The 23,890-nt window shown below is 35.8% G+C and overlaps 1 protein-coding gene across 2 annotated transcripts in view; it reads right to left on the bottom strand.

Annotated features, from left to right (window-relative positions):
• Positions 1 to 7,277: 7,277 nt before the first annotated feature.
• The window catches only part of LOC110567470 (zinc finger protein 724-like), a 47,221-nt gene continuing 30,608 nt past the window's right edge, over positions 7,278 to 23,890 (bottom strand). For both annotated transcript variants that reach the window (XM_064362708.1, XM_064362707.1), the window contains one exon: positions 7,278 to 14,490. In XM_064362708.1, coding sequence (XP_064218778.1) covers positions 13,325 to 14,490 — 1,166 coding nt within the window. In that variant the 3' untranslated portion in view covers positions 7,278 to 13,324. The remainder of the gene's footprint in view (positions 14,491 to 23,890) is intronic.

The following is a 23,890-nucleotide window of genomic DNA, read 5'->3' as shown; positions in this document are numbered from 1 at the left end:
TTTATGATACATTCCATCAATACCTAGTTTATTGAGAGTTTTTAGCATGAAGGGCTGTTGAATTTTGTTGAAGGTCTTCTCTGCAACTATTGAGATAATCATGTGGTTTTTGTCTTTGGTTCAGTTTATGTGGTGGATTACATTTATGGATTTGTGTATGTTGAACCATCCTTGAATCCCCTGGATGAAACCTACTTGATCATGATGGATGAGCTTTTTGATGTGTTTGCCAGTATTTTATTGAAGATTTTTGCATCGATGTTCATGATGGATATTGGCCTGAAGTTTTTTTTTTAGTTGAGTCTCTGCCTGGTTTTGGTATCAGGATGATGTTGGTCTCATAAAATGAGTTAGGGAGGATTCCCTCCTTTTTTATTCTTAGATACAGTTTCAGAGGGAATGGAACCAGCTCCTCTTTGTACGTCTGGTAGAATTCATCTGTGAACCCATCTGGACCTGGACTTTTTTTGGATGGTAGGCTGTTGATTGCTGCCTCTACTTCAGCCCTTGTTATTGGTCTATTCAGGGTTTCAACTTCCTCCTGGTTTAGTCTTGGTAGAGTACAAGTGTCTAGGAATTTATCCATTTCTTCCTGATTTACTGGTTTATGTGAGTAGAGCTCTTTGTAGTAATCTTTGATGTAGCTTGTATTTCTGTGGGATCAGTGGTGATATCCCCTTTGTCGTTTTTATTGCATCTATTTGATTCTTCCCACTTTTCTTTTTTATTAACCTAGCTAGCAGTCTGTCTATTTTGTTGATCTTTTCACAAAACCAGGTCCTGGATTTATTGATTTTTTGAAGGGTTTTTTTGTGTCTCTATCTCCTTCAGTTCTGCTCTGATCTTAGTTATTTCTTGTCTTCTGCTAGCTTTTGAGTTTTTTTGATCTTCCTCCTCTAATTCTTTCATTTTTGATGATAGGGTGTCAATTTTAGATCTTTCCTTGTTTCTCATGTGGGCATTTGTTGCTATAAATTTCCCTCTTGACACTCCTTTACAGGTGTCCCAGAGATTCTGGTAAGTTGTGTCTTCATTTTGATTGGTTTTGAAGAACATCTTTATTTCTACTTTCATATAATTGTTCATCCACTTGACACTCAGAAGCAAGTTGTTTAGTTTCCAAGTGGTTGTGTAGGTTTGAGTGTGTTTCTTAATCCTGAGTTCTAGTCTGATTGCGCTGTGGTCTGATAGACTGTTATGATTTCCATTCTTTTGCATTTGCTGAGGATTGACTTGCTTCCAATGATGTGGTCAATTTTAGAGTAAGTGCAATGTGGTGCTGAGAAAAATGTATATTCTGTGGATTTGGGTTGGAGTCTTCTGTATATGTCTATTAGATCCACTTGGTCCTGCTCTGCATTCAAGTCCTGGATATCCTTGTTAATTTTCTGTCTCGTTGATCTGTCAAATACTGACAGTGGACTGTTGAAGTCTACCACTACTATTGTGTGGGAGTCTAAATCTCGTTTTAGGTTGTTAAGAACTTGTTTTATGTATCTGAGTGCTTCTGTGTTGGGTGCATATATATTTAGGATAGTTAGTTCCTCTTGTTAGATTGATCCTTTTACCAGTATGTAGTATCTTTCTTTGTCTCTTTTAATCTTTGTTGGTTTGAAGTCCATTTTATCAGACTAGGATTGCAACCCCTGCTTTTTATTGTTCTCCATTTGCTTGGTAAATCTTCTTCCATCCCTTTATTTTGAATTTATGTGTGTCTTAGTATGTGAGATGGGTTTCTTGAATACAGCACACCAATGGGTTCTGACGTTTTATCCAATTTGCGAGTCTGTGTCTTTTGATTTGGGCATTCAGGCTGTTTACATTCAATGTTACTATTGTTATGTGTGAATTTGATCCTGCCATTTTGTTACTGGCTGATTTTGTTTCCCATTAGTTGACTCATTTGCTTCATTGCATTTTTGGTCTTTGTCCACTGGTTTGCTTTTGCAGTGACTGGTACTTGTTCCTTTCTGTGCTTAGTGTTTCTTTCAGGAGCTCTTGTAGGGCGGGTCTGGTGGTGACAAAATCTCTCAGTAATTGCTTGTCTGTAAAGGATTTAATTTCTCCTTCACTCACGAAGCTTAGTTTGGCTGGATATGAGATTCTGGGTTGAAAGTTCTTTTCTTTAAGGATATTGAATATTGGCCCCCACTCTCTTGTGGCTTGTAGGGTTTCTGTGAGTCTGATTGGCTTCCCTCTGTGGGTGACCTGACCTTTCTCTCTGGCTGCCCTTAGTAGTTTTTCCTTCATTTCAAATCTGGTGAATCTGACAATTATGTGCCTTGGGGCTTCTCTATATCTTTGTGGAGTTCTCTGTATTTCTTGAATTTGAAATTTGGACTGCCTTGCTAGGCTTGAGAGGTTCTCCTGGATAGTATCCTGGAGTGTATTTTCCAGCTTGGATTCATTCTCCCCATCATATTCAGGTACACCAATCAAGCATAGGTTAGGTCTTTTCACATAATCCCATATTTCTTGGAGACTTTGTTCATTTCTTTTCACTCTTTTCTCTCTTGTCTTGCCTTCTTTTTTATTTCATTGAGTTGATCTTCAATCTCTGATGTCCTTTCTTCTGTTTGATCGATTCGGCTAATAAAACTTGTGTTTCTTCACGTAGTTCTCATGTTGTGTTTTTCAACTCCATCAAGTCGTTTATGTTCTTCACTAAGCTGGTTATTCTAGTTAGCATTTTGTCCAATCTTTTTTCAAGGTTTTTGGTTTCTTTGCATTGAGTTAGAACGTGTTCCTTTAGCTCAGAAAAGTTTGTTACTATCCATCTTCTGAAGCCTGTTTCTGTCAATTCATCGCATTCCTTTTCAGTCATGATGTGATCCTGTGTTGTTGAGGAGTTGTGATCTTTTGAAGGAGAAGAGGTGTTCTGGTCTTTGATTGTTTCATCTTTTTCGCTGTTTTTTTCCCATCTTTGTGGGTTTACCTGGCTGTGTTGTCAGGGAGCTGCTTGATGAGTTCACTTGTCTGCCTGTGGAGGCACTACTGGGTTTCTAAGGACTCCTTTAGGTTACTAGGGAAGCGTCCTGTATCTTTTTTTGTTTATACTGGGAGATTAAGCCCACCTCCTCTGCTGACCTGTAGGTGCTGCTGGGTTGTCAAGAATGCCGTCCCATTGCTACATAGGCTTCCTGTGTTTTTTGTTAAAACATGTAGCCCAGTCCCACCCCTCCAATGGTGGGTTGTGCCCTTCCTCCACTGGGCTGGATCATTCAGGGTTCAGCTCAGGCTGTGGCACTGGCTGCACAACCCACTAGAGTCAGAACTTCAGCCCTCTGGAGTTTGTGAGGGAGGGTAGGGACCCTCCCGGTAGCACCCAGCCATCTCCCCCATCAGCTTCCTGTCTCTCCAGTCATCGGGTAGGGGCCACCCAGCTGCTCCCGTTATAGCTCCCTCTCTCTCTGGTGTGGGTAGATGGCAATAGCTCACTTCACAAGTTCTGCCAGCCGTATACATCTGTTTAGGTCTGTGTGCCAATCCGGGATACCGTCCTGGATTATTATTAAACTCCATTCTTGTAATTCCCCTCGCTTGACTGGCAAAGATCCCCCATTCTGTGTATTGCTCAGGCTTTGGGGGAAGCACTGTACTGGACTGGAGTGCCAGAGGGGGAGCCTCCCACTCGCTGGTCAGATGCACTTTCTGGGTGAAACAGCACCCCCTCCTCCTCAGTCTGCCCTGAGTGGGCTTTGCTCACCATCAGACTAGACCTGTTGAAATGCACCTGGTACCTCAGTTGGAGCCAGGATATCTCTGTATTTCTGTGTCTCTCTCACTGGGTGTTGTGTGCTGGAGTTGTATCTATTCAACCATCTTGGATCGCTTGAATATATATTTCTAAACTACATTTAAATTTATCAAATGAACATAAATAAGAAATTTATTAAATAAATAGATGAAAAAACAATTTGCCTCCTTCTCTACTTTTAAAACTGACAAACACCCAGGATTTAAGTGCTTATTTATCTATTGTTACTGGAGTGAGAGTAGTACTCAATAAGAAATCTTTTCATATTTCTATTTATGCTGTATATGAATACATGGAAATTTGCTAACCTCAATTACACCCCAGATTGACTGGTAAGAATGAAAATGAGTTACAAGCTACTAATGTGGTCACCTTGTTTTCAGGATTAGAATTTTTTATGACTTAACAGAATCAAAAAATAAGAGCTTATACATTTCCTGTACACTTGTTGTGTGTGGAGCCCTCTTCTGGCACCTTTATTTGCATTAATTGCTTCCATTTTACCAAAACGCTAGAATTTTGGCAGTGTTATCCTCAGTGTACAGCTGAGGAGTCAAGCACAGAGAGGTCAAGAAACCGTATTCAGGTCATTCAGCCCATAAGTGGCTGAACTAAGATTCAATCAGGAATAACCTGATGCTGAGTTTCAATCTTAACCATTAGGCCAAACAAGCTCTAACCCAATTCTTGTGTTCATTCCTGACCACACATTTTAGATTTGAATTTTCTAATTTAGTAAAATAAAGAGAAATTAAAATACCACATTTTTTCAACCCTTAGCTACTACGTAGAATTTCATTTTTAGTTTAAAGTACTTATTACAAAGTCCAAAACAAATAATTTGGTAAAGGATTCTAACAATAATATCCCTCTTATGACTTAAAAAAGACAGTAATTTTACTTTTAAAATAGATTGAATTTTTGTGTTAGAAGCTAAAATGAGCCTATTATTATCTAGAAAATTTGTGGTCCGCATGCCCATCATCATCCATTGAGTTATCTAAAGTTTCTGAAAATTGCAGAAACACTAATATAAAATACTTTTTCTAATTGAATAATTAAATGATATTAAGTTTTCTCAGTGACTAAAATTATAGATTGAAATTACTGGTCAGTCACTTACAAGGTGGTTTTAAATGTTGTTTACTGAACACGTGAATTTTTTAAAAAAATATTCATTTTAATTACTTGCTTTTATTGCTTTCTCACATCTATTTTTAAAAAATTTCTGTTACTATAAATCTATAAATTTTATTCAGACATAATTATAGTCCTAATCTTAAAAAATCTATATACTTAGGAGTATGCAAAGCCTATTCTCTACACTTAGAAAATAAACTACTTCTTTCCAGTAAATCCAGTGTGGCGATTGTGACACAAAATCATAAGCTATTAAAATATTAACAGTATCCTTTAGATGAAAGTTTATGTATCAGCATGTTCAAGTTATTTACCTTAATAATTCAGAAATTAATTTTTATAAACTATAAAACAAACTAAAAATATAAAGTATTATTTTCAGTTTTTAAATATTATCATTACAGAGGTGCACCAGCAGATTTGGCTAATTTTTTAAAATTTTTAGTAGAAATGGGATTTCACCATGTTGGTTAGGTTGGTCTCGAGCACCTGACCTCGTCATCCTCCCACCTTGGCCTCCCAAAGTGCTGGGATTACAGCCGTGAGCTACATGCCCAGCCAATATCAGTATTTCTAGTTGACATACCACTAGCTTTTAGATGCTGTCTCTGTAGAAACTAAAAATGCCATGATTAACTCTGCCTTATTTTCTGCCTTCCTATTTTACATGAACACAGCAGCATAAGAAAGGCCATTAATGCTACATTTTTGTTGTTGAGATAGGGTCATGCTTGTCACCCAGGCTGTAGTGCAGTGCTGCCATCTTGCCTCACTGCACCCTCCTCCTGGGCTCAAGTGATCTTCTGCCTCAGACGCTTGAGTAGGTGGGATTACAGGTGTGCACAAGCATGCTAAGCTAACTTTGTATTTTTAGTAGAGATGGTGTTTCACCATGTTGGCCAGGCTGGTCTCAAACTTTTGACCTCAGGTGATTCACCTACCGTGGCCTCCCAAAGTGCTGGAGTTACATGCATGAGCCATCACGACTGGCCAGAAATGCTACATTTTGATTGAAACACACCAATACCCTTCTAGGGAGAATATGTGTGAGCATATTAACTTGAAATTAATGCCATCTTTTGTTGAAGTGGAGACTTCTATATGTCAAATAATAAAGCAAAAAAATCTGACACAGCAATTGAATCAGAAAAGTATTCTACAAATACTTTCTAACCCATTGTTCCTTTTTTCACCAGAACCATTGTGATGGAGTGAGCATTTGCAAAACGTACCTCAAAATAATAAAAGCTATCTGTTACAAATTCTTAGCCAACATTATACTGAACAGGCAAATGTGGATGCACTCTTCATATGAACAGAAATAAGACCAGACTATTTACTGTAAACACTCCTATTCAACATAGTTCTTGAAGTCCCAGTCAGAGCATTTTAACAAAGTGAAGAAATAAAAGGCATTTATATAAGAATAGAGAAAGTCAAATTATCTTCACCGATGACATAATTTTCTACCTAGATTTCACCAAAAGATTCCTAAGCCTAAAAATGACTTCATTAAAGTATCAGAAAACAAAATCAATACAAAAACAAATGAGTAGCATTTCTGCACACTAATGACATTGAAGCTGAGAACAAAATTAAAAACAGTTCTATTTACAATAGACACTAACAAAATAATACCTAGAAATACATTACATTAAAGAAGTAAAATAGCTCTGCAAGGAGAACTAAAAAATACAGCTGAAAGAAATCAGAGATCACACAAATGTTAATGGAAAAGCATTCCATGCTCATGACATTGAATAACCAATATAATTCAGATGTGCAGGCTGACTAAAGTAACCTGCAGATTAAGTGCTATTTCTATCAAACTATCAATTCCATTTTTTATACAATTAAACAAAACTATTCTAAAATTTATATGAAAGAATGAACCAGTCCAAATAGCCAAGGTAACTTTGCACTAAAAGTATGAACTTGGAGACCTCAAATTACCTGAGTTCAAACTGTACTACAAGCTACAGTTACCAGTATAATATGATTCTGTTACAATTATATATATATCTCCCTGGAACAGTTGAGAGAACCCTGAAATAAAGCTACACTTCTACAACCAACTTATTTTTGACAAAGTCAACAGAAATAAACAAATGGGAATTAACCCAGGTGAATAAACAGCCATGTTGCTCACACAAAGCCTGTTTGGAAGTTCTCTTTATTCAAAGCACATGTTTTTCAACAAAAAGCAATGTCCTAAAGTCAGTAGGATTTCTATACACACACTAACAACTATCTCAAAATGAAATTTAAAAACAATTTTATCTACAATAACTGTAGTAACTATATTTTGAAATAAATTCAACCAAAAAGTTGAAACACTTTACATTACACTCAAGAGTATCAAATAAAAAATTAAATAAAACACAAATGGAGAACTATTACACATTAATTAATTGGCATTAATATTGTTAAATATTTCTATTACACATAATGATCTACAGATATAATGCAACCTTTATCTAAATACTAGTAACGTACTTAAAAAGGTGACAGTTCCTTAGGGAAAAGACAGTATCTTTAATAAATGGTGTTGAGAAAACTTTATGTCCACATGCAAAGCAATAAAATAAGATTCTCATCTCAGAATTTAAAATAAATTAGTTACTTAAATGTAAGGCTGGAAACTCTGAAACTACTACAAAAAATACAGATTAAAAACCTTATAACATTGATCTGGAAAGTGAATTTTTAAATTTAACCTCAACATCCCAGGAACAAAAGAAAAAAATGGATGAGTCAGATTCTTTCAAAGTAAAAACCTGCTACACAGAATCTGATACAATCAACATCATGAGACGATTGAACAATGGGTGAAAATATTTGCAAATTTTGTGACAAGAAGATAATATAAAAAAAATGCAAGAAACTCAAATGACTACAAAACAGAAAAGAAATAACTATGAGAAGCAGGCTTTTTTTTTCAGATGGAGTCTCACTGTATTGCACAGGCTTGAGTACAGCAGCACAGTCTCAGCTCACTGCAAACTACACCTCCCAGGTTCAAGTGATCCTCCTGCTTCAGCTCCCCCTAGTAGCTAGGATTATAGGCATGCACCACCATGCCTGACTAATTCTTGTATTTTTAGTAGAGATGGGGTTTTGCTGTGTTGGCCAGGCTGGTCTCAAATCCCTGACCTCAGGTGATCCACCCACATTTGCCTCCCAAAGTGCTGGGATTACAGGCATGAGCCACCATGCCAAGCCCAGGCTTAAATATATTTTTCAAGAAAAGATATGGCCAAGAGATAAACTGAAAAATGCTTAATGTCAATTATTGTCAGAGAAAGACAAACAAAAAATACCTATGAGATATTTATAAAATTTACCTATGAGAAAAACAAAAATACTAAAACAAAAAGAAATGCCTATGAGATATTTAGGTAAAATAAAAAGAAAACATTGGTAAAGATGTAAAGGAAATGCTTACACACCATTGGTTTGGATGTAAATGAGGACAACCATGAAAAAAAAAAATAGAAATTTCTGAAAAAAAATTAAAATTGAACTACCATATAATCCAGCAATTGCACTTTTAGATATATATTCAAAATGAGAATGAAGAAATACTTGCACTTCTCTGTTGTTTGCAGCACTCTTCACAGAAGCCCAAATACGGCACCAACATTTCAACATCTAATACAGAAGTGAACACAATATGCTATATATACAAAATGGAATACATTTTACTTTTTTGAATAATTCTATTATTTTTAGTCACATGGATTAACCTGGAAGACATTATATTTGTTGAAATAAGCCAGTCACAGAAAGACTAGTATCTCATGATTCCACTTACAAACGTATTCTTAAAAAATTTAATCTCACTGAAGTACAGAATAACATGGTGAACACCAGGTGCCAAGGTAATTAGAAGAAAAGGGAGGTTGGAAAAATATCTGTTAAATAATACATAATTATAGTTGTATAGAAAAAAATAATTTCAAGAGATTTATTGTACAGCTTGATGACTATAGTTCATAAAAATGTATATGTATTTTTGAAAAATGCTAAGACAATACCATGTGGTCTCACCAAAAAAAGCTAACTCTGTTAGTTAATGCATTTATTACACAGGGCTAAGTATTCATCAATGTATATATACTTCAAAATATCATGTTTTAAAAAATAAGTACCCATTTCATGCCAAGTTAAAAAATATGTTTTTAGAACTTTATAGAAAGTTAACAATATTTCAAATATGATCTATATTTGTCATAAACTTGACTGAATAGTATTAACAATATATAGCTTTGTGCTATTCTGTCATATGTCAATTATAACCATAGAAACTTCAATACTTAACATCATGCCCTGGACCCTGCACACTGCCTGGACGAAGCTGATTTACTTTAGGACTTTAATGTTAAGTTTGGGGCACCTGAAGTTTCTGGTGCTAATGCTAATGATATAAAAGACAGTAGAAAGGCAGGTGATCCCATGACTGCTGGTGGTCCCATGACTGGCCACTCTGTGAACATACTAAACAAATTTGCATGCAGAAAAACAGAAAATATTTTAATTCAAAAACTAGCATAATCTTCACATGTTTTCCAGAGAAAATAACCAAGGAATTGGCTACAGATAGGTGACCAAGTATGAAAACTGTATGCTGAACTTCACCTCCCAAACACATATATAAAATAACAGTGAGAAATTCCTTCAAATTATAATATCAATATAAAAATTCAAATTTAAAATCTACAGAGGTTATTTTACTATTTGGCAATCTGTAACATTCACACTTAAATATAGAGATTTTGCATGAAAACATAAATTGTGCCATAAGCATGTCATGAAACATTAAAAATTTATTACCATTAACTATTAGAAATTTAATTATAAAGATATATTTCATATTTGACACACTTTCTGTAAGAATCTTTTAAAATTTTTCTTTTACAAAAAAAAATGCTAAGTAATTTAATTCTCTCCCCCTGTGAATAGTGTCTACCGTTTATCTGATGTCAAAGGTATATTGACAAACAAACTCTCCAGTTAAAACCAACTTTTACTGCATCAAAAGTTTCAGGCCAGGCAGTGTATCATGTCTGTAATCTCACCACTTTGGGAGACCAAGGTGGGTGGATCACCTGAGTTCGGGAGTTTGAGACCAGCCTGACCAACATGGAAAAAACCCACCTCTACTAAAAATGCAAAATTAGCTGGGCATTTTGGCACATGTTTACAATCCCAGCTACTTGGGAGGCTAAGGTAGAAGAAAAACCCAGGAGGCAGAGGTTTTGATGGGCAGAGATCATGCCCTTGCACTACAGCCTGGGCAAAAAGAGCAATACTCCATCTCGAGAAAAAAAAAAACAAAAACAGAAAAAAATTTTCTCATCAAAATCTACAAAGTACCATGTGAAATGACATGACATAAAAACGAAAGTGAGAAGACTGTAGCCATAACACAGAAAAAGAAGGTCTGTGATGCATATATAGTTAAAACACACATAAGAAGAAAAACAAAACTGAAGATAATCAGAAAAAAAAAAAAGAGTAGAATTCCTCTTTAAATTCAGCAAGTGTCTCCTTTGCAGCCTGGAAAAAATGTTCTCTCCACATGAAGAAGCAACATTATTTCTTTACCATTGATATTTTCCATATCTGACTTGAGCTGGCAAACTAACTCCAGCAAAAATACTTATGGCTTATTATGGAGCATCTGTTACATGAGAAGCAGTGTCATGTTTGTTTGCTACATTTATGTATGAAAACATTCTCACTGGGCACAGTGGCTCACACCTGTAATCCCAGCACTTCTGGAAGCTGAGGGTCAGATCAAATAGGTAAGGAGTTCAAGACCAGCTTGTCCAACATTGTGAAACGCTGTCTTCACTAAAAGTACAAAATTAGGTTGGTGTCATGGCAGACACTTTGAATCCCAGCTACCTGGGAGACTGAGAAAAGAATTTCTTGAACTCAGGAGGTGGAGCTTGCAGTAAGCTGAAACTGAGCCACTGCCCTTCAGCCTGGGTGACAGATCGAGACTCCAGCTCAAAAAAAAAACCCAGAAAGAAAAACCTAAAATCCTCATGATTCATGAAGCCTCCCAAGTAATTCCTTGAATAAATTGGCTTTATAGATAAATTTACTTATGCCAATTACAAAAAGTTAAAGCAACAATAACTAGAGGAGAGTAGGCTTATTGATATTTCTCCAATTGAAAACAATAAAATGCTCTAAAAACAAAACAAAACAAACAAAAAACATGAATTAGGAAATTACATCTAAAAATTATTTTGTCTGCCCTACTACATTTTATGAAAATTATCTAATAACTGGCTTACAATGAATATTTCTTATACTGTAAAACAAAAAACTAATTATAAGAAACAGGAAATTATGGGTCTGTACAATAATGAATTAAATAAAAAATAGAGTATAGATTTGCATTCAGCATTCTTGAAGGTTTTAGTTTCCTAGTAAACTAGTCACTGTATTAATTTGTTTTGTTTCAATATTGCTCTTTTTCTGAAAATTGGTAAAACTCATACACACAAAAACACTCACTCTATAATTCTATTACACTTAAGACATTTCATTAGACTAACATGTATATATTTAACTGTATGTGAATCAAAACTAAAAGCCTGTATGTATAGGTAGTTCACATGTTCAAAGAAAAATATATAACAAATTTTTTAAAATATTTGAGACATAGAAACATATTTTATTTATACTTCTATATAATTTTTATTGTGACCATAAAAATACAATATGCCACATGAAGTAAATTGTGGTTGAATTATTATTCATTTTCTAAAAATAAATCTGTAAGGTTTTTAAATGAAAAAAGTATCCTTTGAATGCAACTACGACTCTCAAATTTTCTTTTGTTAAAGTTATATAGAAATAATTTATCTAACAACTTTACTTTTGGATAAATTCTACACTCAACACTCCAATTTAGTGTAATGCCTGAAGGGTCAGTGTCTTAGTTTTTTCTACTGTGAATTATTGATGTTGACATAGACTTAATTTTGAAGTAAATGTTGTTTTCATAGTTACTGCATCTGCAAACATATATTTTATGATGAACTCTCTGGTGTTTTCTTAGCTGTCATTTTTGAACAATCCTTTAGTTAAACTCATTACTTTTATTAGTTTTTTTCTCCAATATAATATAAATTCCCTGATGTTTAATAAGTTTTGAGAAACTGCTTCAGGCTTCTTTCTAATACAAAATCTGTACAATAACATCTATGAAACAAGTAATGGTACTACAACTCTCTTTATATTTGTAATGTTTGTCTTCAGAATGAATGCTCTTCTTCACTTTAATGACATATTTTCTGAAAGCTATTTTGACAGTAATTGCACTTGCTATGCTTTTATTAAGTATAAACTCTTGGATGTTGAGTAAGATATGAGCAGGTATCAATGGATTTTCCACCTTTTTTGATATTTGTAGAATTTTTCTCTAGTATAAATGCTTTCTTGTGCAATAAAATGTGAATAGTAGTTAACAGTTTTGTCACATTTTTCAAACATGTAGTTTTCTACAGTGTGAATGATCTTACCAACAATCAAGAGTGACAACCATTTAAAGGATTTGACACATTCTTCACATTTCTGGGGTCTAGGACCATTATGATTTATTTTATATTGTGAAAAGCATTGTCCTAACTTTTAGGTTTGTAGAGTTTCTCTCCAATATAAATTATGTCTGCTAAAAATTGAGGAGTTGTAAAAGGCTTTGACACATTCTTTATGCTAGTAGGATTTCTCTCCAGTATGAATTGTGTGTAATAAATGTTGAGAGCTTGTTAAAGTCTTTGTCACATTTTTCACATTTGCTGGAATTCTCTCCAGTATGAATTACCTTATGTTTAGCAAGGGTTAACAATATACTAAGGGCTTTGTCACATTCTTAACATTAGTAGTTTCCATCCATTATGTATTATTTTGTGTTCTGTAAGGTGTAAGGACTAGTTAAAACTTTTCCACATTTTTTAAAAGTATCAGGTTTCTCTCCAGGATGAAGTTGCTTATAGTTAGTAAGGGTTGCTGCTAAAAAGCTTTCCCACATGCTGTAGTATGAATTATTTTATGTTTACTAAGTGCTGAGGATTCACAAAAGCCTTTGCCACATTCTTCACATTTGTATAGGGTTTCTCTTCAGCACAAATTCTTATATTCAGTAAAGATTAAGAATACACAAACACCTTTTCCACACTGTTCACAATTGCAGGATTTCTCTCCATTATTAATTGTCTAATGTTTAGTAAAGTTTGAGAAATGGATAAAAGCTTCACCACACTTTTCTCATTTGAAGGGTTTCTCTCCACTATGAATTCTCTTATGTTTAGTAAGGTGTGAAGAACAGTCAAAAGCTTTGCTACATCCTTCACGCTTGTAGGGGTTCTCTCCAGTATAAATTCTCTTATGTCTAGTAAGGTGTGAGGACTAGTTAAAAGCTCTGTCACATTCTTCACATTTGTAGCATTTCTCTCCACTATAAATTATCTTATGCCTAGTAAGGTGTGAGGACCGGTTAAAAGCTTTGCCACATTCTTCACATTTGTAGGGTTTCTCTCCACTATGAATTCTCTTATGTGCAGTAAGGCTTGAGGACCAGTTAAAAGCTTTGCCACATTCTTCACATTTGTAGGGTTTCTCTCCACTATGAATTCTCTTATGTCTAGTAAGTGTTGAGGACTCATTAAAAGCTTTGCCACATTCTTCACATTTGTAGGGTTTCTCTCCACTATGAATTCTCTTATGTGCAGTAAGGTGTGAGGACTGGTTAAAAGCTTTGCCACATTCTTCACATTTGTAGGGTTTCTCCCCACTATGAATTCTCTCATGTTTAGTAAGGGTTGATGACCAGTTAAAAGCTTTGTTACATTCTTCACATTTGTAGGGTTTCTCTCCACTATGAATTCTCTTATGTCTAGTAAGGGTTGATGACCAGTTAAAAGTTTTGTTACATTCTTCACATTTGTAGGGTTTCTCTCCACTATGAATTATCTTATGTGCAGTAAGTTTTGAGGACCAGTTAAAAACTTTGTCACATTCTTCACATTTGTAGGGTTTCTTTCCAGGATGAATTATCTTATGTCTAGTAAGGTGTGAGAACTGGTTAAAATCTTTGCCACATACTTCACCTTTGTAGGATTTCTCTCCACTATGAATTCTCTTATGTTTAGTAAGGTGTGAGGACTGGTTAAAGGCTCTGCTACATTCTTCACATTTGTAGGAATTCAATCTAGTATGAATTCTTTCATGTTGAATTAGATGTAAAAACATGCAAAATGATTTGTCACATTTTTCACATTTATAAGCATTCTTTTTAGCATATCTTATCTTAGATGTATTTGAATATGAAAATATATGAAAGACTTTTACATATTTATAACATAGAAATGTTTTGCACTGGGTATCTGTCAAACATTTGTGAAGTTTACTATAAACTCTTTTGTGCATTTTACAATCATCCACACTTTCACATTCGTTTCTTAGTGGTAAATTTTCATTCCCACAGTTTCCATATCTTCTCATTATCACTTTTTGAAATGATTTTTTTATGTCCTGCTCTGGCCAAAGGTCTTGGGCAAAATAAGAACACATAGCTGAAAAGAAAATAAAAGTAACAAGTTACTTCACTTGCTAGGCTAAGATTTGTATACTCTATAGATCTAACCTACAAAATTATACAAACTGCATGAGCAAGATGGCATAGAAAAGCACCACAGGCCCTACTTCCTTTATAGACATCTAAATTCAACAAAAACATACTGACCAAAACACATTTGTGGAAGATTTATAAATAAGTTACTTGTGTGCAGTACCCCAGGTGAGCACAATGCAAAGAATCACATAGAAAAATAATTCTGTTACACTTATCCAGTAAAGCTCTTCCTGCTCCCAAAACAGAATGTAGTGCCTTTAGAAGTAAACTGCCAACTTGTTTTTCAATTTTACCAAAATAAATAAATAAATTAAATAAACCCCAGAAAAATAGTGACACATACATTTCTATTTCTAGCTTCTAAGAGTCTTTTCACAAACTGGTTTCTGTCTTCCATGGCATTAAATACTAAAGAAAGTGGTGGCTAATATGGTTTGGTTCTGTATTTCCACTTAAACCTCATTTTGAATTGCAGATTTCATAATTCTCACTAGTTGTGGAAGACACCTGGTGGGAAGTAATTGAATTATGGGTACGGGTATATCCTATGTTGTTCTTGTGATAGTTAGGAGTCTCATAAAATCTGATCATTTTTATAAAAGAGAGTTCCTCTGCCCATGCCCCTTCTCTGACTACCACCATGTTAGATGCCACTTTGCTTTGTCTTTATTTTCTGCCACAATTATGAGCCCTCCTCAGCCATGTGGAACAGTGAGTTCATTGAACCTTTTTTCTTTATAAATGACATAGTCTTGGGTATGTCTTTTTGGCAGCATGAAAGCAGACTACTATAATAGCATTTTTTGGCATGACAGTTTGAATCTGCTAAGATCTAAGGTAGATGCTACAGCAGTAGAGAGACTGCAGTACTACAAAGAGAAAACACATGTAGCAAATGAGGACTGGCCATTAAGCAAAATCACTAATAAATTTCTTTAACTAAAAATAAACACAAATTTTCAGACAAGATATATCCTAAGAACGTGTCTGAGAAATTCCCAGAATCTCTGGCTAAAACAATAGGTTTCAATGTATGCCAGAAAAAAAAGCTACATTACAAAGACTGTGACAGGTAGATTTTTTTAAAATGTCCAAATCTCATCAAAAATTACAATGAATAGAAAATATTATAGCAAAATATCCCCATATAAAAATTATAAACTGTTGAGAAAGGAAACATAAAATATGATGTATAAACTAATTTTTAAATATTTAAATAAATTAAATAATAGAAAGAGGAACAGACAACTATTAAAAATTTAAAAATTAGAATAAGCACAAAAATATTTAAAATATCAAAAAATTGTAAAAGATAAATGTGCAAAAAGAAATAACAACTAAAAAATTCTAGAAGAAAAAATAATGTAAAAAGGTAGAAGTTCAATAAAACAAACTGGGATATGCACATAGATATTTATAAAAAAGATATATAAATACAATTTCAAAAGTCACAGATGAAAAGAAAATCTTGGGTGCTGCAAGAGAAAAGTGATGTGTCATTTACAAGCATAGTCTTATAAGATAACCAGTGAATTTGCCAAAAAAATTTGCAGGCCAGAAGGAAACTCTGTGTTACAGTCAAAGTCCTCAAAAAAAAAAAAAAATTCTGTTAAGTGAGAATAATATCAACAGCAAAACTGTTCTACAAAAATTAAAATTTAAAAAAAACCTTCCAAAATAACTAAATTCTGAGAAAGTATATTGACACAGCATGAGTGCCATATATCAAAGATGATAGAATTAATTTCTTTCACTGAAAATAACATGATTCAAATAGAAACACTTAATTATTTTAAAATACATTGTTCTGGAAAAGATATGCACATACAGAAAAATTGAATTCCTTAGCCTTATCATGATAGTGCAAGAAAATTTAAATTATTCTTTAAAATTTATAAAAGCATAGAAATTTTTATAAACATCTGTTAATACATGTACAACATAAAAAGATATAATTAGTCATATAAATAACAAATGAGAGAAAATGTAACAAGGAATACTTGCTTGCAACTGAAGCTTTTTTTTATAAGATTAAAGTATATTGTTGTACCTTTTAGAGGTTTTATGTAATCCCCAAGTTAACACAAAGAAAATGTCTGTATAGATATATGAAAGAAAATAAGAAAGCAAAAGCATACTAATACAGAAACTAAAAAGACACAAAGGAAGATTAGAAAGAGAGGAAATGAGGAAGAAAGATACAAGAATCAAATAAAACAACAAAATAACATTAGTAAGTCTTTCTATTTAAGAAAATTATATATGTGTATATTCAAAAACACATATATATAATTAAATTTCCAATGAAGAGACATACTTTCAATAATGAGATTTATAAAACATACTTTAAAAACAACCAAATTGCCTTTCTATAAGTCAGTTCATATTTCATGACAGAAAAAAAAAAAAAAAAAACCTGAAAGTGGCAAAATAGTAGATGTTCCATGCAAATATTAACCAACTGAGAGTAGAACAGGTAAAAATAATATATGAGCTATATTTTAAGTTAAAAACTATCATATTTTTAAAAATTTACTTTAAGTCCAAACTCCAAAGATACAAAGAAAGATATTAAGTAATAACAGATTCATTCACTGGGAACCTATGACACATTTGTATGTACATTTATTTGTGTGTGTGTGTGTTTCTGTGTGTGGTGTGTATCTCACATTAAGGTTCCAAGTATATAAAGAAAATACTGACAAAACTGAAGAATCATAGAGCATATATAAGTACAGTAGGTTATTTCAATACCCCACATTCTATAATAAAAATAAAAAACAAGACAGAATATTAGTAAAGAAAAAGAGGACTTGAAGGCAGTATAAAACAATTATTCCTAACAGAGGTATAGAGAACACTCCTCTACAAAATCAGGATACATTCATCTTTAAAACTCATACAACATTCTCCTTCCTAGACCACCTGTTAGGCCAAAACAACAACAACAACAACAATAAAGTCTTAATAACACAAGAGAGCAACATTTTTAAAACTAATATCATCAAATATCATTTAAAACAAATATCAAAATGGAATGAGAGTTTAAAACAACAATAAAAACTGAAAAATTCACAAATATATAGAAATTAAACAACAAACTGTTTAACATGCTGTTGTTCAAAGGTGGAAATAACTAATATTGTAAAGATGTTCATACTGCTCAATGTACTCTACAAATTTAAGGCAATGCTGCTGGAATTTCACATTGCATTCTTGAAGCCATGCAAATTTCTGTCACCAAATCATTCAGTAGGTATCATTTAAAATATAAAAAATACTAAACATTACTTGGTTTTCAAAAACTAGAAAATAGGAGAGGAGAGATCCAAGATGGCAGGTTAGGAGGAACTCAGGATTACAGCTCCAAGAGAAAGCACAGAGGGTGAGTGGACACCGCATTTCCAAACGGATTTTTACTGCCCACAGACCAGGAGATTCACAGGCGGAAGAGCACCACAGGTCGCCAGCACTGCTGGCTTACCCGGCGTGGCTGCTTAGCCTCCGCCCTGAGGCAGGGGGCAGTGGCACCTTCTGCAGAGTGAGTGAGACTGAGTTCCCTGTAAGCCAGCAAGCAGAGCTGAAACAGGGAGTTGAGCCAAGAGATTCCTGGGCAAAAACGTGCCATGAATCTCAGAGCCGCCCCTCCAGCTGACGCAACGGCTCACAGGGCAGCGGATTTTTACTGCCCACAGACCAGGAGATTCATAGGCGGAGGAGCCCCATGGGTCACCAGTGCCATAGGTTTGACTGGCGTGGCCACTCAGCCTGCGCCCTGAGGCAGGGGGCAGCACCTCCTTCTGTAGAGTGAGTGAGACCAAGTCCCATGTAAGCCAGCAAGGGGAGCTAAAACAGGGAGTCAAGCCAGGAGATTCCTGGGCAAAGAAAACACCACAGGAAACACAACTGAATCCGGGTTGGTCCAGCTCTGTGGGGGAGGGGTGTCCTCCATTAGGACACACCCTGCAGTTCCCAGGGCAATTTGCCGTAAACAAGGCAACCCATCATTACAGGGGCGTGCCAACATAGCGGAAGCAGCTCTAACTACACCCATATAAACAGGACTGCAGGGAAGTTCACAATGAAGCTGGGCGGAGCCCACAGCAGCTCAGCAAAGCCTCTGCAGGCTGAGTGCGACTAGGCTGCCACCTTGTGGGCAGGGAAAACAACAGCAAGACAGTGGAAAATCATAAAGCCCAAACTCCCTGGGACAGAACACCTGGGGAGAAGAAAAGGGGGTTTATGAGTTCTGCTGCTGCAGACTTAAAAGTACCAAAATCAGAAAGATAGCAACTACAAAGTCGATAGGTGGATAAATCCACAAAGATGGGAAGAAACCAGTGCAAAAAGGATGAAAACACCCAAAATCAGAACACTTCTTCTCCTACAAGGGAGCACAACTCCCCACGAGCAAGGGAACAAGATTGGATGGAGAATGAGTGTGATGAAATGACAGAATCAGCTTTCAGAAAATGGATAATAAGAAACTTTCGTGAGCTAAAAGAACATGTTCTAACCCAATGCAAAGAAACTAAGAACCTTGAAAAAAGACTTGATGAAATGCTAACGAGAATGGACAACTTAGAGAGGAATATGAGTGAATTGATGGAGCTGAAAAACACAACACGAGAACTTCATAAAGCATGCACAAGTTTCAACAGCCGAACTGACCAAGCAGAAGAAAGGATATCAGAGGTAGAAGATCAACTCAATGAAATAAAAGGAGAAGGCAAGATTAGAGAAAACAGGGTAAAAAGGAATGAACAAAGTCAACAGGAAATATGGGACTATGTGGAAAGACCTAATCTACGTTTGATAGGGGTACCTGAATGTGACGAAGAGAATGCATCCAAGCTGGAAAATACTCTCCAGGATATTATCCAGGAAAACTTCCCCAACCTAGCAAGGCAGGCCAATATTCAAGTCCAGGAAATACAGAGAACACCACAAAGATATTCCTCTAGAAGAGCAACCCTGAGGCACATAACCATCAGATTCACCAGGGTTGAAATGAAGGAGAAAATACTAAGGGCAGCCAGAGAGAAAGGTCGGGTTGCCCACAAAGGGAAGCCCATCAGAATCACAGCAGATCTCTCAGCAGAAACCCTACAGGCCAGAAGAGAGTGGGGGCCGATATTCAACATCCTTAAAGAAAAGAACTTTCAACCTAGAATTTCATATCCAGCCAAACAAAGCTTCATAAGTGAAGGAAAAATAAAATCCTTTGTGAACAAGCAAGTACTCAGAGATTTCATCACCACCAGACCAGCTTTATAAGAGCTCCCTAAGGAGGCACTACACATAGAAAAGAACAACCAGTACCAGCCACTCCAAAAACACACGAACTGGTAAAGAGCATCAACACAATGAAGAACCTGCATCAACCAATAGGCAAAACAGCCAGCTAGCATCAAAATGACAGGATCAAATTCACACATAACAATATTAACCCTAAATGTAAACGGACTAAATGCCCCAATCAAAAGACACAGACTGTCAAATTGGATAAAAAGCCAAAACCCATCAGTGTGCTGTATCCAGGAAACCCACCTCACATACAAGGATACACAAAGGCTCAAAATAAAGGGATGGAGGAAGATTTACCAAGCAAATGGAGAGTAAAAAAAAAAAAAAAAGCAGGAGTTGCAATTCTCATCTCTGATAAAATAGACTTTAAAGCAACAAAGATCAAAAGAGACAAAGAAGGACATTGCATAATGGTAAAAGGATCAATGCAACAAGAAGAGTTAACGATCCTAAATATATATGCACCTAATAGAGGAGCACCCAAATACATAAGGCAAGTTCTTAAAGAATTACAAAGAGACCTAGATTCCCACACAATAATAGTGGGAGACTTCAACACCCCATTGTCAATATTAGATCAACGAGACAGAAAATTAACAAGGATATCCAGGACTTGAACTCGGACCTGGAACAAGCAAACCTAATAGACATTTACAGAACTCTCCACCCCAAATCCACAGAATATACATTCTTCTCAGCACCACATCACACCTACTCTAAAATTGACCACATAATCGGAAGTAAATCACTCCTCAGCAAATGCAAAAGAACGGAAACCATAACAAACAGTCTCTCAGACCACAGTGCAATCAAGTTAGAACTCAGAATTCAGAAACCAACCCAGAACCGCACAGCTTCATGGAAAATGAACAACTTTCTCCTGAATGTTGACTGGATAAACACTGAAATGAAGGCAGAAATAAAGATGTTCTTCGAAACCAACGAGAATGAAGACACCACATACCAGAATCTCTGGGACACATTTAAAGCAGTCTCTAGAGGAAAATATATAGCAATAAGTGCCCGCATTAGAAGAAAGGAGAGATCTAAAATTGACACCCTATCGTCAAAATTGTAAGAGCTAGAGGAGCAAGATCAAAAAAACTCAAAACCTAGCAGAAGACAAGAAATAACGAAGATCAAAGCAGAATTGAAGGAGATAGAGACACGAAAAACCCTACAAAAAATCAATAAATCCAGGAGCTGGTGTTTTGAAAAGATCAACAAAATAGACAGACCACTAGCCAGACTATTAAAAAATAAAAGAGAGAATAACCAAATAGATGCAATAAAAAATGATAAAGAGGATATCACCACAGATGCCACAGAAATTCAAACCATCATCAGAGATTATTACAAGCAACTCTATGCACATAAATTAGAAAACCGGGAAGAAATGGATGAATTCCTGGACAGTTGCCTCCTCCCTACCCTAAACCAGGAAGAAGTTGAAACCCTGAATAGACCAATAACAAGGTCTGAAGTTGAGGCAGCAATTAAGAGTCTACCACCCAAAAAAAGCCCAGGTCCAGATGGGTTCACAGTCGAATTCTACCAGGCATGCAAAGAGGAACTGGTACAATTCCTACTGAAACTATTCCAAATAATCCAAAAAGAGGGAATCCTTCCAAAATCATTTTATGAGACCAACATCATCCTGATACCAAAACCTGGCAGAGACTCAACAAGAAAGGAAAACTCCAGGCCAATATCCATGGTGAACATAGATGCAAAAATCTTCAATAAAATACTGGCAAGCCGATTGCAACAGCACATCAAAAAGCTTATCCACCATGATCAAGTAGGATTCATCCCGGGGATGCAAGGATAATTCAATATACGCAAGTCTATAAATGTAATTCACCACATAAACAGAACCAAAGACAAAAACAACATGATAATCTCAATTGATGCAGAGAAGGCCTTCGACAAAATTCAACAGCCCTTTATGCTAAAAACTCTCAATAAACTAGTTATCGACGGAACGTATCTCAAAATAATAAAAGCTATTTATGACAAACCAACAGCCAATATCATACTGAATGGGCAAAAACTGGAAGCATTCCCTTTGAAATCTGGCACTAGACTAGGATGCCCTCTCTCACTGCTCCTATTCAATATAGTACTGGAAGTTCTAGCCAGAGCAATCAGGCAAGAAAAGGAAATAAAGGGTATTCAATTAGGAAAGGAGGAAGTCAAATTGTCTATATTTGCAGACGACATGATTGTATATCTACAAGACCCCATCATCTCAGCCCAAAATCTCCCGAAACTGATAAGCAACTTTTGCAAAGCCTCAGGATACAAAATCAATGTGCAAAAATCACAAGCATTCCTATACACCAATAACAGACTTAAAGAGAGCCAAATCAAGAATGAACTGCCATTCACAATTGTTACAAAGAGAAGAAAATATCTAGGAATACCACTAACAAGGAATGTAAAGGACCTCTTCAAGGAGAACTACAAACCACTGCACAACGAAATAACAGAGGACACAAACAGATGGAGAAACATTCCATATTCATGGTTAGGAAGAATCAATATCGTGAAAATGGCCATACTGCCCAAAGTAATTTACAGATTCAACGCTATCCCCATCAAGCTACCAATGACCTTCTTCACAGAACTGGAAAAAACCACCTTAAACTTCATATGGAACCAAAAGAGAGCCCACATAGCCAAGTCAATTCTAAGCAAAAAGAACAAAGCGGGAGGCATCACACTACCGGATATCAAACTATACCACAAGACTACAGTAATCAAAACGGCATGGTACTGGTACCAAAACAGAGATATAGACCAATGGAACAGAACAGAGGCATCGGAGGTGACACAACATATCTAAAACCACCCGATCTTTGACAAACCTGACAAAAACAAGCAATGGGGAAAGGAATCCCTGTTCAATAAGTGGTGTTGGGAAAACTGGCTAACCATATGCAGAAAGCAGAAACTCGACCCCTTCCTGACACCTTACACTAAAATTAACTCCAGATGGATTAAAGACTTAAACATAAGACCTAACACCATAAAAACAATAGAAGAAAACCTAGGCAAAACCATTCAGGACATAGGTGTAGGCAAGGACTTTATGACCAAAACACCAAAAGCAGTGGCAACAAAAGCCAAAATAGACAAATGGGACCTAATAAAACTCCACAGCTTCTGCACAGTGAAAGAAACAGTCAATAGAGTGAATTGGCAACCAACAGAATGGGAAAAAAATTTTGCAGCCTACCCATCTGACAAAGGGCTGATATCCAGAATTTACAACGAGGTAAAATAGATTTACAAGAAAAAAGCAAACAAGCCTATTCAAAAATGGGTGAAGGATATGAACAGGTACTTTACAAAAGAAGACATACATGAGGCCAACTAGCATATGAAAAAATGCTCATCATCACTGGTCATTAGAGAAATGCAAATCAAAACTACATTGAGATACCATCTCACGCCAGTTAGAATGGCGATCATTAAAAAATCTGGAGACAACAGATGCTGGAGAGGATGTGGAGAAACAGGAACACTTTTACACTGTTGGTGGGAGTGTAAATTAGTACAACAATTGTGGAAAACAGTGTGGTGATTCCTCAAGGACCTAGAAATAGAAATTCCATTTGACCCAGCAATCCCATTACTGGGTATATATCCAAAGGATTATAAATCGTTCGACTATAAGGATACATGCACACGAATGTTCATTGCAGCACAGTTTACAATAGCAAAGACCTGGAACCAACCCAAATGCCCATCGATGATAGACTGGACAGGAAAAATGTGGCACATATACACCACAGAATATTATGCAGCCATCAAAAACTATGAGTTCGCGTCCTTTGTAGGGACATGGATGAACCTGGAAACCATCATTCTCAGCAAACTGACACAAGAACACAAAATCAAACACCACATGTTCTCACTCATAGGTGGATGTTGAATGAGAACACATGGACACAGGGAGGGGAGCACTATACACTGGGGTCTGTTGGGGGGGAGTGGGGGGGACAGATGGGTGGTGGGGAGTTCGGGAG

Source organism: Aotus nancymaae, unplaced genomic scaffold (genome assembly GCF_030222135.1).
Source record: "Aotus nancymaae isolate 86718 unplaced genomic scaffold, 86718_ANA_hifiasm-v0.15.2.pri h1tg000049l, whole genome shotgun sequence".
Lineage (NCBI taxonomy): Eukaryota > Metazoa > Chordata > Mammalia > Primates > Aotidae > Aotus > Aotus nancymaae.
This window is presented reverse-complemented; position numbering and strand designations above follow the sequence as displayed.